General features: G+C 35.3%; 1 protein-coding gene across 1 annotated transcript in view; it reads right to left on the reverse strand.

The window, feature by feature from the left end:
• Positions 1 to 17,879, reverse strand: part of FMN1 (formin 1) — a 115,482-nt gene that overhangs the window by 94,943 nt on the left and 2,660 nt on the right. Inside the window, exons 2-3 of the mRNA XM_065754009.1 lie at positions 17,054 to 17,171; positions 791 to 852 (exon numbers count right to left, since the gene is read on the reverse strand). Of these exons, the coding sequence (XP_065610081.1) occupies positions 791 to 852; positions 17,054 to 17,171 (180 nt within the window). The remainder of the gene's footprint in view (positions 1 to 790; positions 853 to 17,053; positions 17,172 to 17,879) is intronic.

Consider the following 17,879-nt stretch of genomic DNA (forward strand, 5'->3'; position numbering starts at 1 on the left):
ACCAGCTGCTACCACCACTCCACCCCACCTACTCACAAAGCTCAAACTTCTCAGTTTCAAAGGCTTTATACTATTTTGTCCTAACTTTTGTGCAGACACAGGCATAAATTCTCTGCAATAGAGAGCTCTATTAGAACTGATGTAATGATGCTTTAAAATGTGTAACAATTGGTGAGAGAAGGAAAATGCCATTATTTTTTCTTTAAAGTAGGAATGCTCAACAAAATCTTTTTGTGTTATACTGACATTTAAGATTCTGCTTTTATAATAAAAACACCTTGTAATTCTTAACCTCACTTAGCAGAGTTAATTGTGTCAAGAGAGAGTTCTAATATGAATTCTAATATTAAAGTTCAGAATTAGACAGTTGGTCAAGTCTACATTTATGAAAATAGGCATTAATAAAGAGGGCACAATACAAAATTTAGGGCAGTTTCACAAATGCAATTACTATGCTTACTTTTCAGGCTAAAAATACTTTCAATCTTACAATGTAGAAAACTGCTTTTACAGAAGGATGTTTTGCTGCGAAAGCCTGTGCAGGTAAATGACAGAAGGAAGAATTTGTCCTCTGTGTTATTTGAGAATAAGCAAAACTATGAAGGGGAGATAAGAAAACTCTTAGTGCACACATAGATTATAATTAAATTAATTCTGAGTTTACAGTCAACCAAAAACAACCTTTAGAAAGAAAGGAATTTTTAATGTTTGATGTCAAGTATATGTTGCACTATTTAAATATGTAAAACGCATAGACAGGGAAAGAGGAAAAAATATTACAAAAGTATACCTTCAATGTTTCAATTTCCTCTTTGTGTTCCCTCTTCAAATGCAAAATGGCAGCTTGGTACTCTGTAAAAATTAAAAGCACATTCTATTAGTGTCAGAAACAAACATATCTTCAGCACAGCATATTTCATAGCACTTCATGAAGTCCAGAATGCAGAGGCAGGTTCTCAAATAAAAGATCTTCAAATTGTGATGGAAAAGAAAATTTCAACATAGCAATTAACATTTTTCTTCTAGGACCACATGACCAGATTTTCAGTGGTTTTACTGAAAACAGAGGACAAAGAAAGGAAGTATTCCATGCTGAGAGGGAAAGATTGTGTAGAGGTATGTCAGACTGGCATAACAAGAGGAAATGAAAGATTTAGCTTTGCTAATAACAGCAGAGCTGGTAGGATATTATGACATACATATGCATGCATACGCTCACATTCCACAAGAGCATTTAATGAATAAAATGTTTTAAATGGAGCTGTAAATATACAGTCACTAAACATCAGGACTAATCACACATGTACCCAACGGCAAGAAATACAAAGAATTCTGCCAAATGAGGATGGATCACAGAGATTAAGTACCTTACCAGAAAAACTATACCATGTAGTGTGCAACTCTGATATAGCAAAGATACAACACAATCCAAAGAATGAAATTTAAAGTCAGAGAAATTTAAGTCAGCATTGAAAACCTGGATGATGCTGAGCACTGATGCTGAGCAAATTAGAGGATGATGAGCATTGACTACACAGTTTCAGTGATGTTTGGAAAAGTGTAGAATTATCAAATGGATCACAAGAACTTGCATCACATGCTATGGTTTCCCTCAAACCAATATTGCAGCTATACTTTACCAGAGGAAGAAAGAGTGAATTTTCATTACAGTTGTGTAATGATTTAAGAAAAGCCTGTCTTCTTTGAGACATTGGCCTGGATGCTATAGTTCTCCTTAACAAGCAACTGGAGTTCATTCTTAGATCATTAAAGCTCTATTTCTATCAGGTTCCAAATAAAAATTCATCTGATGGTACATTTCCAGTTTCCTGGCTAGCTTCCGCATCCTGAACTAAAAAAAAGAATCAAAACCTAAATTAAAGGATTGAAAATGGTCCAAGAAGTTTAAAATTTACTGACAATGCTCTCAAACACTAAAGGGATTTGTATGGTGCCTGGAACAGAAGAATTAATAAAAAATATTATATCAGCAAAGTATCAGCCAAAGATCAGTGAATTTTTTTTTTTTTTTGCATTTTTCTTTTTCTCTTCAGAACACATGGACAAGAGAGAAAAGATAGATAACAGTCATCACCCTGAAGTGTGTATAATGAGGAACTGTTTAATGTAAAGCCTTTTTTTTTTTTTCTTCAAATATTTTAAGAGGCAAGCGAGGTTATACCCAAGCAGCTGAATTTATAAACAAAATCGAAAGGAAAATTGATTGGTATTTTACAAGAGGTAAAATAAGAAACACAAGTGATTCCAACCAGTAGTACTATCAACCTAAACTCCTCCATCCTCTCTAACAAGGTTCTACTTTGTGGTTTCCACCATAAGAAATCTGCCTGCATGCAGACTGAATCACAACCACATATATTCTACAGGCTTGTATATTTTCCTCTATTAACACTTTTGACTGTTTGCTGTGCTCTTTGGACATCGGCTCTGCTCATCATTCACCAAAACTGGATTTAAAAAAGCATCTGTCTCAAGTTCCCCGAGCAAGCTGTGGCCCTGCAGGTACCTCAGCTACTTAAGCACTCAGCTTGCAGGGCATGAACCTAAGCAACATTGTGACTTGAAGCTTATCTCTTTAAGATCACATGACAGCCAAAGCAAACAACAGGCTTTGAAAATACTTGAAACAATTCGTTCTTAGTTTGTCTAACAGAGTTATGCAGAACTACAGATTTATCTTAACAAAAAATCTCCTTTCTCCCTGGGATTGCCCAATGCTCAACATTCTTTAGGATTTGAGTATGAATATGCCCTGGCATAGACCCACTGTGACACCTAAAGCAGATTTTTCAACATATTCACCCATTCCCAGCTATTACCTATTCTCTTACACTGACACAAATATTCATGCAGTCACAGAATGATGTAAGTACCCCAATAGATTAAACCTAATGTAGCACAAAAAATGGCTGAATAGTATGTTAAAAAGGAATTGTATATAACAGACATTATGAAAGATACCATCATTTTAAGCTATTTAAGTTCAAAAATCCCAAAAGGAATGTGTTTTTCATTACCCCTCCTAGCAAGTTCCAAAACATATTCTAGAGATTGCCTTGTTTAAACTTCGTTATAGAGTAAAATAGAAAGTAGAGATTCCTTTACAGCTTACTTATTCCAAATAAAAGTATACTTAGCAATCAGCAGATAATAAGCATTAACAAACTTAATTCACTACTAAAAATACTGTTTCTACATAAAAAACAACTGTATCATATATTGGTACACTGTAACAAATCTAAACCATTGACTGCTATACAATAAACTGACATTCTACAATGTAAGTTCATTTTATTTCTCTCTACCACTGTAGTTTCTTCTAGTTAAAAAGAAGAAATACCTACTCAATAGAAGCCAGCACACAATGGCATACCATTTTCCTTCTTCTCAAATACTCACTATTTTGTGGCAGATATGAATAAGAAATCACAACACAATAATAAAACTGTATAATACAACCTAACTTGTATCCATTCCTTTCTTGTTATTCTTTGTGAAGTCACCATAATTTGGTGCAATTTTGCACACATAATTAACATCTACGAAAAATATCTTTCATGTGAGGACAGCAATCCAAATCATTACGACACTGAAGAATTTACTAGAAAGAATGACTGTACCCCTATACAGTCCCCCAAAAATCAGTTTCTGATCATACTGACAAGAGAATAATGAAGTTTAATTATGTAATGATGTCGTGATGCTGCTTAGAACGGCAAAATCAAAGCAGCAAAATAAATAACAATGACATATTAATAGAGAGAATTGTATAATGAAAAAAAATACAGGATAGACCTTTTCTAGTACCAAGTCCTTAATTCCATTTAACTCACAAACTTTATTAATCTAGACAATCCAGAAATGCTGTAATCTTTGCATGATCAGTGAGTGGTTTGTTTAGGTTATAGAGAAACTATGTGAGAGTTTCAGAAACCTGATCCGGCTCTATGCGTAGCCAGGGTGATTCTAGCAAAACCACTGTAACTCATTTAGTTTTATTAGTTACGATGCATGAACATATATGGATTATTCTCAGAGCCAGCTTAGATACAACACTGCAAACAAATTGTAAGACCTCCCACCTTGTGGTTCTACAATACTGACCTCGAAATAAAGCTGATCAATATAGATGCACAGAATTGAACAATGGTTATTTTTGGAAGGGACCTCTGGAAGTCATTGGATCTTTTCCCTGCTCAGGCAAGATCACCCAGAGCCAGGACCATGACCAGATGACTTTTGAAGATCTCTAAGCATTAAGATATCACATCCTCTCTAGGCAGCTTGTGACAATGCTCTGCCAACCACACAATGAAAAAAGTGTCTTCCCATGTTCAGACAGAACCTCCTGTCCTATCATTGGGCACTACTGAAATAGAGCCTGTCTCCATCTTCTATACATCTTTAACTATAGATCTAAGCTCTTCATCACAAGGTGGCTCTTTAACGTATCCCATTTCAGCACACCCCGTGGTTCATATTATATCAGAATTTTTGTATTTTCTGAGGTTTTAAAGTCTTTTGTTATGCTGGATAACAGAAGACTGATGTTATAAACATCCTGTAGTATTTGCCTCATATCCAAACAGCCTGCCAGAAAGAAAGTGGCTGTAAAGCATAAATAAGTTAGCTATCCCCAATTCTGACAGTACTCTGAAGGGCCTTTTAAATGCACAATCAGATAGAAATCAGATGGAAAGTGTTCTTCCCCTGAAAAATGACCACAAGCAATTAGGATTTAATTACTGAGGAAACAATGAAAAATCTTAGTCATTCACATAAGAAAAACAAGTAAAGAAGTAAATAATCTCACTGCACAAATTCAGTTCCAACCAGCTCTAACTCTTCACTTGCTATGTCTAGTACACTTTCCCTTTGTTCTGAGAAGACATCATCTAAGGAAAAATAAGACAAATTTGGGTCTTTTTTTTCCCTCCGATTTTGGCATAACCTTTAATTATATAACTCGGTGGTTCCTTCCGTAATTATAATCCACTACTACAAACCATAAAAAAAACTAGGTGTTCTTTTTAATAAGATACTGAGATAAAGCAGATGTATACATGACACATGAATATAAATATTTCTTACCTCTTCTTGTAGTTACTAGAGTATTCTAAATGTCATGATACTGAAAAATGTTTCAATTAGATACTTGTTCTAAAGTAACATCAAATTATACAGGAAGCTGACAGACGCTTTAATGAAAGCTAAAGATGATTTTATCAGTGATTTTAACTGAGTTAATAAAGAAATCATGGCAGTGTGAAGGGTCCACTTTGTATGTATGTTACTGGAAAAATAAAGCAGTTATTAACTATAAAAACACAGAAATCTCCTTACTGGTAAACTAAACTTTTACTTTCATGTTTTGCCATGGAATTAGCTGAGGAATAAGGTGTATGAAGCAGTCTCAGTAATCATATGGATTTATCAAATACATAAAAATTTTTCTTGGACTTCGTTATCATGAGAATTATAATAATGATAAAATGAACTTTACAAATACTATTATTTTTTATACTTTCATCCTTTACATCTATACTTTTAGTGTCTAGGATTTGCCATATATATATATATATTATATATTTTTTTTTTACATCCAATAGGTGACACCATTGTTAAAGCATGAAGGTGTTCTCTGAACATGAAGGGAAAGATTCATCCAGTCTAGGCCAAATCATTTTTCCAAGTTGTGAAACCAATTCAAGACCGCTTTCAGGTAAATCATTATCTCCTAACAGAGGTACCTAAAATTTGTGCAGCCAAACAGATTTTACAGAATATCTTCACTAAGTCATAGTACGGAAAAAATAGTTGCATAAGAAAAAGACAATGTCTAGTCTGAGGAGATAAGGTTATTGTAGAAAAATAAAGCAGTAGAATGCTGGAAAAATGAGCAGGAATTCTTATGAGAAACAGATTCAGTTTCCAGAAGGAGACAAAGAAGAATCTCCAAGAAGGAAACAAAGTCAGTGAGTTAAATAAAACTATCTTATTTTGTCTGAGATTACTCACGTTATGTATTTCTAATCTATGTAATCATAGAATGGCTTGAGTTGGAAGGGACCCCAGATTTTTTGTTCCTATGTCTTCAAGTCCCAGTGGAGGTAAACTGAGGAGTGCCCTGAGAAGTGCCAAGCACAGAGCAGCAGGGCTGTGAAGAAGCCTGTATCGAGTGAAGGAGGGATCTCAGGGTGCCATCACTGGCTGTATAGCAAATGACAATTAGATTGTGGAATTAGCTCTTATGTCCCTGGGAAACAGTATGGTTATAAAAATCAAACCAGAAACCAGACAGTGAAAACACCTCAGGTTGTAGAATGTTTGAAGCACACAGGTCTAAATTTCTGAAGCCAAGCAGAGAAGCTTAGCTGAGTCTTACTACAGCAAAGACATAAAAACATAGATCGTGCTAAATATTCTAGCTCACATTAATTTATGAGGAAATTCTTCATTGAAGTAATATGTAAGAGGACTACTCATATGTAGATCCAATTTTGGTTGTAATCCTGAAATAATTCACCTTCATAATGAATAAGTATGTATATGTATACATATACATGAATAAGTGCCATTCAGTCACGCTAAATGTCAGTTTAGCTTCGTGTCCTGTTTCTGATGGCAGCAAAAATGCAGGTGACATGAAAAATTAAGTACAGGGAAAAATGTAGCCATATTTTTCTCACACATTTCCAGCAACTTGATTTGCAATTCAGAACTTTCTAAACCACAGATGTTGCGAGTGGATTCCTCTCATGAATGTACATTACTGATTTTAAAATTCAAGTAAGCAATCAACATTCTGCAGCAACAAATTAATTACAAATTACGTAAAGACCCTTCTTTTTATTTTGAATCTGCACCTGACAGTTTCATTTGAAGTCTCCAATGGGTGCAATGGGAGAAAAATGCCAGAGTCATTTGCTACTTCTTATGACTTTAGAGATCTCCACTGTATCAACCTTGACAGATTCTTTTCCAGTCAAAACTAGGACAGTGTAAAAATTTACATAATTTTTCTTCATAAAGAGCGTGTTCCATATTTTTTGATCAAACTTATTTCCTTCCTCTAAATCTCTGGAAGGAGTGGTTGAGACACACTGAAGGACCTGGACAGGCTGAAGAAATGGGCTGGCAGGAACCTCACACAGTTGAGCTAAGGGAGATGCAAAGCTCTGCAGCTCAGGCATCTCTGCATGCTAGAGGCCACTTGTGCTCAAAAATAGAATAAGAATGGTATGTCCTGGAAAATAAATCAGAGTGAATTGGTTTATATACACTTGATGATCTTGAAGGTCTTTTCCAATGTGAGCAATTCTATGATTCTATATGTGAAGTTTAATAGTTATTCCTTTCCAATTCTCTTAATAGTTCTAGAGTGTTAAAATGGATGAAATGAAACTGAATGTATTACTGAGCTCTAAGCTGCTATTCAAATAGTGCTAATCTACGCCTGCTTCTCTTTATAGTTTAAATCTTCCCTAACACTTTTTAAAGTAGAGATGGTAAGGAACAAGACAGAGCTTCAAAGTTGTTTGGATTCGTTTCTTCAAGATTGACATGCATTTACATTGTTATCCGAAAGCTATAATTCCTATAGTATCCTACAGTAAAGACTAAATTTAATTTCTGTAAGGAAAATTTAGCTCTTGTTTCTACATACAATATTTACTTAAAACAATAAAAGTATGCTGCTACAATATTTCTCAACATTTATTAAGTCATCTCACCTTTTCTTTTTGCTTAAATTAAATTATTACCAAATTTTTATATATTTCACAATGGAAGAATACAGCCCACATCTTCAGAAAGAACTTCTCCAGCGCAATTGTCACCTGCAGTCTTCACTTCAAGGATAGTTAGGATGCACACTGATAGATTATAAGTACAGGTATTAGGTATGGTAGATTCTCACTAAAATTGGTTATGTGGAATTTGCTCACAAATTTTTGGGGAGAAAAAAAAAAAAAAGGAACATGTAAGTTCTCTACTCTTGATATCCTGATCAGTCTTCACATCTGAACTTGTGGGATCAATCTAAAGTCAGAGAAGCCAACCTAAGTACCGCTCATTACAGCAGGACAGTTGTAACTGAAATCACAGCCCTAGAGTTCTCTTAACCTAGAGTTCTGAAAATAGATCTTCATCTATACTACAGTACTATGTTGCCTTCATTCAATTTTCAGTCTGAAACACTAGTAGGTACTGCAGACTCTGCCTTCATGATTCTAGTTGTATCAAGGAAATAAACATTTTGCCTTCACAATAACAAAAGAGACCAAAGACTAGACAGACGGACAACATTACACTGTTCCACCCACCTGATGGTCCCTCCTTGTAAAGCTTTAGGTGAGCTAGAGACAAAAGCATAAGTAAGATTGTATTCAAGCTTCCTGCAGGGTACTTATATTTCTACACTCATTTAATATGTATCCTAGCAGAGAGTCCAGCAAAGTCCCTTCTTTTTATTCATTCTCAAAAGCATATTTCAGTCAGTATAAACAAACGTGATTTCCATAGCCAATATATGACATATGCCACTGGACTGTAGAAATAAAACACATATTATATTACTAAAAACAAGCCAAATATAACCTACACTTCATTATTTTGCAAAGAAAATGCACACTGTAAGATGCACAGTTTTCCCTAATGCACAGAAAATCAAACATGAAATAAACACTATGTGTTTTGGACAACCTGTGTAATTCAAGTGAATGCTTAAAACATGCTCAGATGTGTAATCACAAAGAAATGTTTGTATACAAAGCAGCAATAACATTTACAAATACATGCAATACACGTTCATTTAAATCTTTGTCAAAATAGAGAGTACTATATTGCGCATTAGCATTTCTAAAAGATAAGGTACAAGCATTCACTGGTAAATGTAGGGAACCAAATATAAAACCTGCAATTTTGGGAATAATAGATACATTGCATCACAATGTCATTGGCTAATGTGAATGGCAATTTTTCTTCTTTGAATCTGTTGCATAAGGCAAATACACTCACTCAAATGCTATTATATTTGTGTTCAGAACTATACTAATAATCATAGAAACATAGACTCATTTGACTTTGACACTTAGAAATCATCTAGTCCAACTCCTCTGCAAGGAACAGGGACACCCACAGCTAGGTCAGGTTGCTCAGAGCCCTGTCCAGCCTGACTTTAAGTGTTTCCAGGGACAGGGCATCCACCACCACTCTGAGCAACCTGTTTCTTTTTAGAAGACCCTCTGTGGAAGGAGGAGGAGATCATGAGAACCTGACTCAGGGAAACACACTGAACTGCCATCCTGAAAGAAAATACGTCTTCTGCTTTTCCTTAAGATCCCTGAAAAGTTTCTAACAGACTTAGATGGAAAATATTAGAAAATTATCTTTCTTCTTTAATAATAAGGCAACTTACCTACTTTCTCTCAGCTGAAGTAAAATCTTATGTGAAAACCTTTCACAGAAAATCCTCTGTAACTGACCTTTTAAACTGATGCATTATTCCTCAAAATTTTACATAAGCAATTTGGGAACCCTCTCTCACATGATCTCAAAATTCCAAGTAGAGAGTAGAAGGTTTACAGGCAAATGACTCATTCATTTTTGTAAAAAAATATGTTATTTATCAAGCACCATAAATGTAAATATGCACAATATCATTAACAGTCCAGAGAACAAATGCTGGAAAACTAAAGTGTAATCTATCCGCCTTGAACAATTAATTATCCTTTAGTTGAGCTGATTCACTAAGTTTCAGAACATGGGGCTTTCTTACTCTTCTCTCTCTCTTCTGTAACCCTTGGTTTCATCACTTACAAATTCTTTTGATGGAGTTCTTGCTTCCTCCTCCATTGCTTTTCCATGCAGCTTTCTGCTCTAACCACCAGGTGCCAGACTGCATCTCCTCACCACAGCCATTCTTGTTTGTTTATTTATTTATAAATAATTTAAAACAATGAGTTTCAGCACCCTAAAGATTCTGGTAGATTGTAAAGATGGAAGATAAGAAGAAGGGAGACGGAGAAGAACACGTGGAGAATGAACAGTCTCAAACAAGATATTAGTTAAGTATCTACACTGTGAGTATTAAGATAACAACTGTACTGCTCCTGAAGACTAAACAGTTGTCTTATACTGCAGAAAACAAAGTAACTTCAAAACTGTTACTCAATTCCCTAAGGATAACAGACTGATCTTCAAAGAAAAGCAGGCCTCCCAAAAGAAAATAAACCCTTCATTTTGTTATATAAACAAAGAAAATATCTTCTATCCTTTCTGACTACAAAATGATATAATACAAACTGAAGCAGTCACCTCAGTAACTGTTTACTTGAACATTCCTCTCCTGTCATAGGTGAGGTTACAGCAACACTCCACTTGATAGCAGAAATTAAGTTTCACTTGTGATTTTTAACCTCCTGAGAAGACAACCTTAGATGAACTAGGGCAGGGGACAATCAACATGATTTCTTTCTCAATAAATGTCCTACTGCATATATAGAAAATCTATTTCAAGCTCACATTCACCAGTGCAATAATGCAAAGAACAACATATTAGCAAATACAAATTTATTAAGGAATTTCTTTGATGAGTTACATACCCTCTATCCACTTCATTAGACCAAAATTAAAATACTAAGCACTTATTCTAGATTGTAGATCTACAAAATCTCCTTAATCACTATACACTATGTATAGAAAGCATACATTGAGACTGCATGTATATAACATATGCAGTAGATCTGTATGTTTATTCAAATGTGGGTGGGTTGTGACTGTAGGCACATAATACATCCACATACAGAAGCATACTGCTTTCCAGATATACTTTCAGCAAACTATGAGTTTAGAGCAGCCAGTAGACATTAAAATATGGATATGTACAAAATTATGAAATGTACATGAACAGGGGTGGTGGTTTGTTTTGTTCTTTTACAGATAAGAATATTTGTCTGTGAAGTAGTACAGAAGGCAAACTCGGCAAGGATGATATCAGACTTCAGTAAAAAGAAAGCCCCAGAGCAATTCTAAATCCAAGTTTGTATCTACAGAAAGCTTCAGGGTGTTCAGATTCAGGGTTTCATATGGACTAGAATTTAAATAATTGTTTATCTGGAGGCAAATGGAACTGCAGATCATGTGAACAATGAGACTGGAGAATGAGATGCGATACAAGGAAGTGAATTCAATAAAACTTGGAGGCATTTGTTGTATACAAAGGGCCTGGTATATTTTGAAACAGAATCAATGAAATAAAATACAAAGTAATTCTTCTTGTGCTGCACACAACTGCTCTTTTATTGTGTTTCAGTTACAGCAACACTAGCCATCTCCAAAAATCCTGTGACTGCTCAAGGCCTTTTCAATGTTATATTAGTTGGATTCATAATGGTGCCTGCATTTCAAAATAAAAACTACAGAAAAGGAAATAATTCACAGAACTTGCCTTCATTCTATTCAGGTAGTAAATTCATCTCTTCAATAGGAAAATGCAGTGGACCAAAGCTGCTCTGTATACAAATTCTTAAACAAACTGGTATCTTCAGCTACACAGATGCATGTATTCAGGCATGGCTCTGTATACTATAAAACAAGACCCTTTTAGGCAGCTGATGCAAGAGATGCTGCATCAACACCCAAAAAAAACCCAAACAACAGGTCTTCTAAAATCCTATATTTTTACAAACACGGGTATAAAGCAAGGATTTTCATTTTAAGGTGAGGCACACCTCTTCTCTCCCTTTAAACTGCAATAATATAATCTCCTATATATAGAAAGGAATGACGATTTTATCAGACAGCCTGAGGCATAATTTTCATATTGTGTTATTATTTGCAGATTTTACAATAGGAAGTCAATATTCTTTTGCAATCTGCTCTTTTTATGTTAACCTACAAAGAAAGAAGGAATTGCATTTGGCTTGAAAAATAGGTCAGGATTCTTATGTCAGTTCCACAGAAGTGTGAATAAGTTTGGAAAGGCCACGCACAAGTTTTTCCTCAAGTCAGTTCACAAACAAACCTCCAACATTAGATGTCTGACCTTTTATTCCTGTCTCAAAAGGCACAGAAGGAATGTAAATATCAACTGAAGCAGGGAAATAAAAGCTTTCTTTGCATAAGACCTGCAAGCCCTTCAATAGGCAGAAAGAAGAGGTGAGTAGGGTTCCTCTTCACTGCCTGGACTGCTCCTGTACCACAGTGCTCAATAGGCCTTCAGTTTGTTAAGTAAGTGCCTCACTTGAGATGTTGAGAAACATCTCAAACAAACAAACAAACAAATATAGAGGCATGGGCTTTTTAAAAAATAAATATTTTCATAGCAAACCTCAACAGACCTCTGCTGGCCATCTAAAAAAAGCGCTGATGAATTGATCAGCAAATGTACAACTTATTGGTCTGAGAAGTGTGGATTTTCAAGCAGATTTCCTGTACCCTCCAAAACCTTAAAATAATAGGTTTGTTGGCATAAGTACAGTGAGAAAATAACACTGCTGTTGTAGTGGAATGCAATATGACTGCATCAATCTGGCTCCTAATAACCCCAGCTTCTCAATAACAAGCCAGTGTGTTTGTCAGACATGAAACACTGACACAGTATGGCTAAACATGCCTGTCATACTGCACAAGAAATGCAGTAAAACGTAGTAAGGAAATCTGCAAAACCTGTATGCAGTGCACCTACAGTCTGAGGTAGCACCAAATTGACCAGTGATCATAAAATAATAATAACACCGTCTCCAATTAACATATAATTCCTGGCATGCTGTGGACCTGCTTTATATTATTCACTGCAACAAAATTTATAATAGTCACAGAACTAAAAAACAAGTAACTATACTGAAATCAAGTAAATTGAAATTACCAAATAAACTTCTGTGTGTTTTAAGATGAAACCAATGTTAGCAGCAACTGTTACAACAGCTTCCTTCAGGATACTAACCAACCAGGACTATTTCTGTTGTAGAGACAAACATAAGCTTATGTTAAACGTGGATAAGAAATCACGTTCTTATCTCTCATCTCTTTGTTCAGATTTTTATCTCTCTCCTTCTGTCACATAAACAGACCATAAAGTATATTTTCTTGCTGGGAATCCAGAGCATATAGGACCCAAGGTTTTAATGCATGCAAAACTTAGGACTTCCACTATTATTTTGAATTTCATTTGTCAGTTGTTGCAAATTAAACAATTTGCATTTGTTCAATAAGAGCTTTTTCAGGTCACATCGATTCCCTTACTTACCCTGAAATGAAAGTTGTGCTTATAGCATCATGGACCATTGATATAGAAATAAGATAAGAGGACATCATAAAGATTTAAGTATGACGAATAAGATAGACTGTGAGAGAGCATTTTTTTCTTTTTTTTTTTTAATGTTAAATGTTGATTGTTTATACGTTAGAAATGTTAAAATCAAAAATTTGAATTAAAAAGAAAGTATGTCATTTAGAAGAGCGCTAGATGGATTAATGCTTCAACTTGATTTTCTCTTAAAATCTCTCACAAGAAAGACAAATATTTCTGTCATCACTTTTTTCAGTTCTTCTTTTGCTGAAATGAACAGTGAAACTCTTTCGTTTGTATATAATTTGATCTCAACATCTAAACAGACATTTTAACAAGGATCACAGGAACTGAAGTTCTATGTTACCTTAACATGGAGACTATTCTTCAAACATAATTCATTTTAAAGGCAATAGAACTCCTCTCTGAACTCTCCTTCTTAGATGTGGTAGGATGCAAGCTGTGATCCAGTCTTAAGCAGCAGCTGAGATCTGTTGTAGGTGGATTCTATGCAATCCAGTATTATCTATGATTTTGCTGATTATAGGCATGAGTTTGTCTTCTCCACCTGACTGGGTGATCTCACCTTACTTAATAGCTGAAATATTCACACTTTTATTAGATTTATTGCATAAGCAATGGAAGAAGTAACTCAAAAATGTGGATGAAAAATAAAAAAGTTTTTAATGAAAATGGAAGAACAGAATTTTAGAACCAGAGAAATATGCACAGAAATGTCTTTGTGAACATAGGAAAGATTTCCATGGAAAAAAAAAATCTATAACTATAAATTGAAGTACCACAGTTTCAGTCTTCTAGCATATAAATAGTATAACATACTACAGGCTGAACTTTTAGGCTAACATATTTCAAAGAAATTCCAGTTCTCTGGAGACCCATGGAAGCAGATAGTGTTAATTACAGAGATACAATTGACGATATAGTAAATTGCACTAAGGAAACAGAGGAATTAAGGGATAAGAAAACATATGATGTGCCAAAATCTTGTACTATCATCCATTCAAAATTTACAACTGAAGATTTGGAGATATTTGCTGGTAATTTTTAGATGTCCAACATTACGATACTATGGCTACACAAATTGTTATCAAAGCATGAAAAATAGCTGGTGAGGAGTTATACTTGTACACTAACTTCTTCCAGTTCCTAACAGGTCTAGTCAGTCCCACACACATGTTCCTTGTTACATCCATTTTCTGTTCAGTTGGTTTCCCACACAACAAGCCAGACTCTGAACCTCAGTAGGAAATTTGCTGTTCCTCCAAACTGCTGTGAGTCACTGGGATGCTGCTGCATAGGCCGAACTGAGCCTGAATTTCTTGCTTTCACTAGGCAGCAACAGTAATGAGAAAAAGTATGGTAAGGAGGTAAGAAAAGATCACAAAGCTAGTAATTCTCACTCAGCATCTCTACCTTCCTGTCATATTGCACAGTGATGGAAGAAGTGAAACAAAAGCTTAGAAGAGAATAGTAAGAAAGATCACAGTGTTCCAGCTTGCAAGTTTTCAAGCAGTCTTACTTTAAACACTACTTCCTCATGACAAATGAAAAAAGCTATGCTACCTCATAAAATAAGTATGTATTCCTGTACCTTGTTAGAAGTACTGGGGCACATGTCTACAGATTTCTCCTTGGGCAAGATCACAGTAAAAAATAAAGCTGTGTTAAATGAATTTATCTAATAATTCTACATATTATTATTGTTTGTATTGTAGGTTCTAATACAAATCTCTATATAATGTTTGATATATTTTCCTATTCTTTTTGTAGATTAAACTAAATAGCTGACTGAATGTTAAGATAAGTAAATAATTTTAGCATGTTCTATGCTACTAATAATCATCTACTCAGGAAAACCACTGAAGGCAGACTGAAATCAGTTAAAATCCCTGCCATAGATGATTTCTGAACTTGACTTAAAAGTAAAGAAGGCTAGATCAGAAGTGTCAGACTTGATCAGAAGTGTCAGAACAAGGCGTCGCAGTCAGTAACGAGCTTTCAGGTTACAGTATGAATCCAGTTTAATTTTAATAATCATCAATAACCTGCTTCATATCAGGTTGTTAAGAATTCTGTTTTGTGGACAGTAAGTTCCCAAGGTGAGAAGGCAACTTTACATGAGAAGGGGTGTGAGGGTCAATGTCAGTACACAAATGTTCTCTGCAGGCATCAATCTCTGTTGGAGAGATGAGATTAGAAATAACCCTGGACTGATACTTTCATTACAGTAACAAACAAAACAAAGTAGTGATACGACAGATCATCAATACAAAGTGTAGTTTTAATTACTCCTGCACTGCTCTCACTACTTTACCATACTTCACCTGCAGAAGACTGTGTATATACATTCCTGTGCATAACATTTCTACTAGTTCTCAGTAAAGCAGACTGGTGCAGTTGCCCTCCCACATGCCAGAGTCCATGCTGCCATCACTGCTCTCTGAATATCCATCAGTGTTATCAGAGTTGAACTACAAACCTGCTAACACCTATAGATCTGCTTCACTTGTAAAAAACAATCTTTGCCTGTTTCCATTAAAAGCACCACTTCTGTTTCATCTGTGCTGAATCACCAGCAGTTTGTTTTCCTACAGATCCCTCCATCTGCCAGACACTGGAGTGACTAATGAACTGAAGAATCTGGTCTGTATAAAAACTTGACTTGGTAAATTAACCGTCACCATGTTGATGACACTGCCACCCAAAATATCACAGAAACAAAGAGCAACAATTTACACGGGCTCTGAGCCACTCTGTCCTTTCTATTCAAATTTCAGGAAAGCATGCCCTAAATTCTCTACAAGTAGTAGAATCTGGAGCTTTTGCTAATTCAATTTCCTTTCTTTCTTTCAGCATGTGTTTTTGCTGCAGATAATTACAGTCATTAGCAGGAAAAATGTTTATTTGTGGAAAACTAAATACAGTAAGTAGCCTATCATAAGAGTGTAAGCTTAACAGAAAGAGACTGCAGTGCTGTCAGCAGCTGAATACCTGTATCAGTACAAAAAAAAATTGTCCTAGTTATCTAATGACAAACACACAACCTACACCAATCAGAAGCAATATAAATCCAATTCAGCCTATATTAGAACAATGTAGTTCCTTTCAACAACATTCATTTTCATTCCCAATATACCATTACCATTCCAAATATTTAAAAACCAAAAACAGAGATTAAAGTAGAAAGAGCTGAGGTAAGAAAGAGAAAAAAAGCAATATACTGAACAATATAAAGGAGTAGGTCCACTACTCCTGTATATACATTCTCCTAATACGAAACCAAATGGATATTCACTGAAACTGGAAAGAGCCATACACTATCACCATGCACACTTTCTCATAGCAAGGTATTATAAAAGCTTGGTTTTAAATTCCACTGAATCCCTCTGGGACAGTATTTGAGGCACTGCCCTTGCCAATGAACACAGATGGCAGGTCTCCTTTCCTTCAGTATTCCGCTGCTTGTTTGAACAGAATCCCACTACAAATGGATAACCCATTGTATCAAAAAGCACTTCTTTCCTTATACAGGCAAGTATTCAGGTGTCAACAGATCTAGCTATTTTGCATTTTAAAAATCAGGTGATTAACAAGTAACAGTAAAAAGAAAGGTGTGTTTCGCCAGATAAGAAAATACTGTGATTATCACTGTCTCTATCTTAAACAACATTTGAAGTGTCAGAAACTAATTTCTGTGAGTGTTTCACCTCTTTGTTTTACCTGCTTCTGTGTACTTTAATCCTACTTTTACTTCTTCATGATTTGCTTTCGGTGGTGGCCAGACAGTCTGGAGTCTCCCTGGAGTCTTGTCATCTTGCTCTGAGGGACTCAGATCAGGCTGTTGAAATTATGAAAGAAAAAAAATTAAAGTTGGCAGTATCAATTGATCCAAAACAGACAACTGGCTCTACATACATACTCAAAAAAAGTCATCTGCCTCATTCAAACTGTGCTCAAGCAATTAGAAAGGACACAAAGAATCCTGTATAGAAAAACAATTTTGAGGTGGAAGATATCCTAGTGTATGTGACATGCAATGACTTTGTTGAAACTGTTTACAGCATCATGGAAAGCTGTCTATGCTTTGATGAATCAAAGACGTGAGGAACACTTGTTTTTCTTCCTGTGTCTTATTCATTTATTTATTTATTCAGAGTGAAAAGCCAGGCCCCATCCTTACTACTCTTACAAATAAACATTAGTGAAATTCACCTTAGACAGTGTTTGACACTATGATTTCTGAAAGCAGAGCTGGTTTGAGAAATTCCTGCCCCACCCAGAGCAGCTTGCTCAGTCCACATACCACATAATGCCACCACATCAAATTGCTGCTGCAGCTGGTAAAGGCACTGTGCTGTCTGCTGGAATGGTGAAATTTCCCATTCAAGTGGGAAACAATAATAAGCAAGCACTTTTTAGTGGTTTACTCTTTCTTTCGTTTTTGTTTTTTTTTTTTTAAACATTTCTGTAATCTGATCTACAACACATGAGTCATTGCATGGACACAATTGCAGCAATAGTAGAATGCTGTATGAAAGTGGCCCTA

Source organism: Cyrtonyx montezumae, unplaced genomic scaffold (genome assembly GCF_038088225.1).
Source record: "Cyrtonyx montezumae isolate F1298 unplaced genomic scaffold, pur_monq_1.0 scaffold_10, whole genome shotgun sequence".
In the NCBI taxonomy this organism is placed as follows: Eukaryota; Metazoa; Chordata; class Aves; order Galliformes; family Odontophoridae; genus Cyrtonyx; species Cyrtonyx montezumae.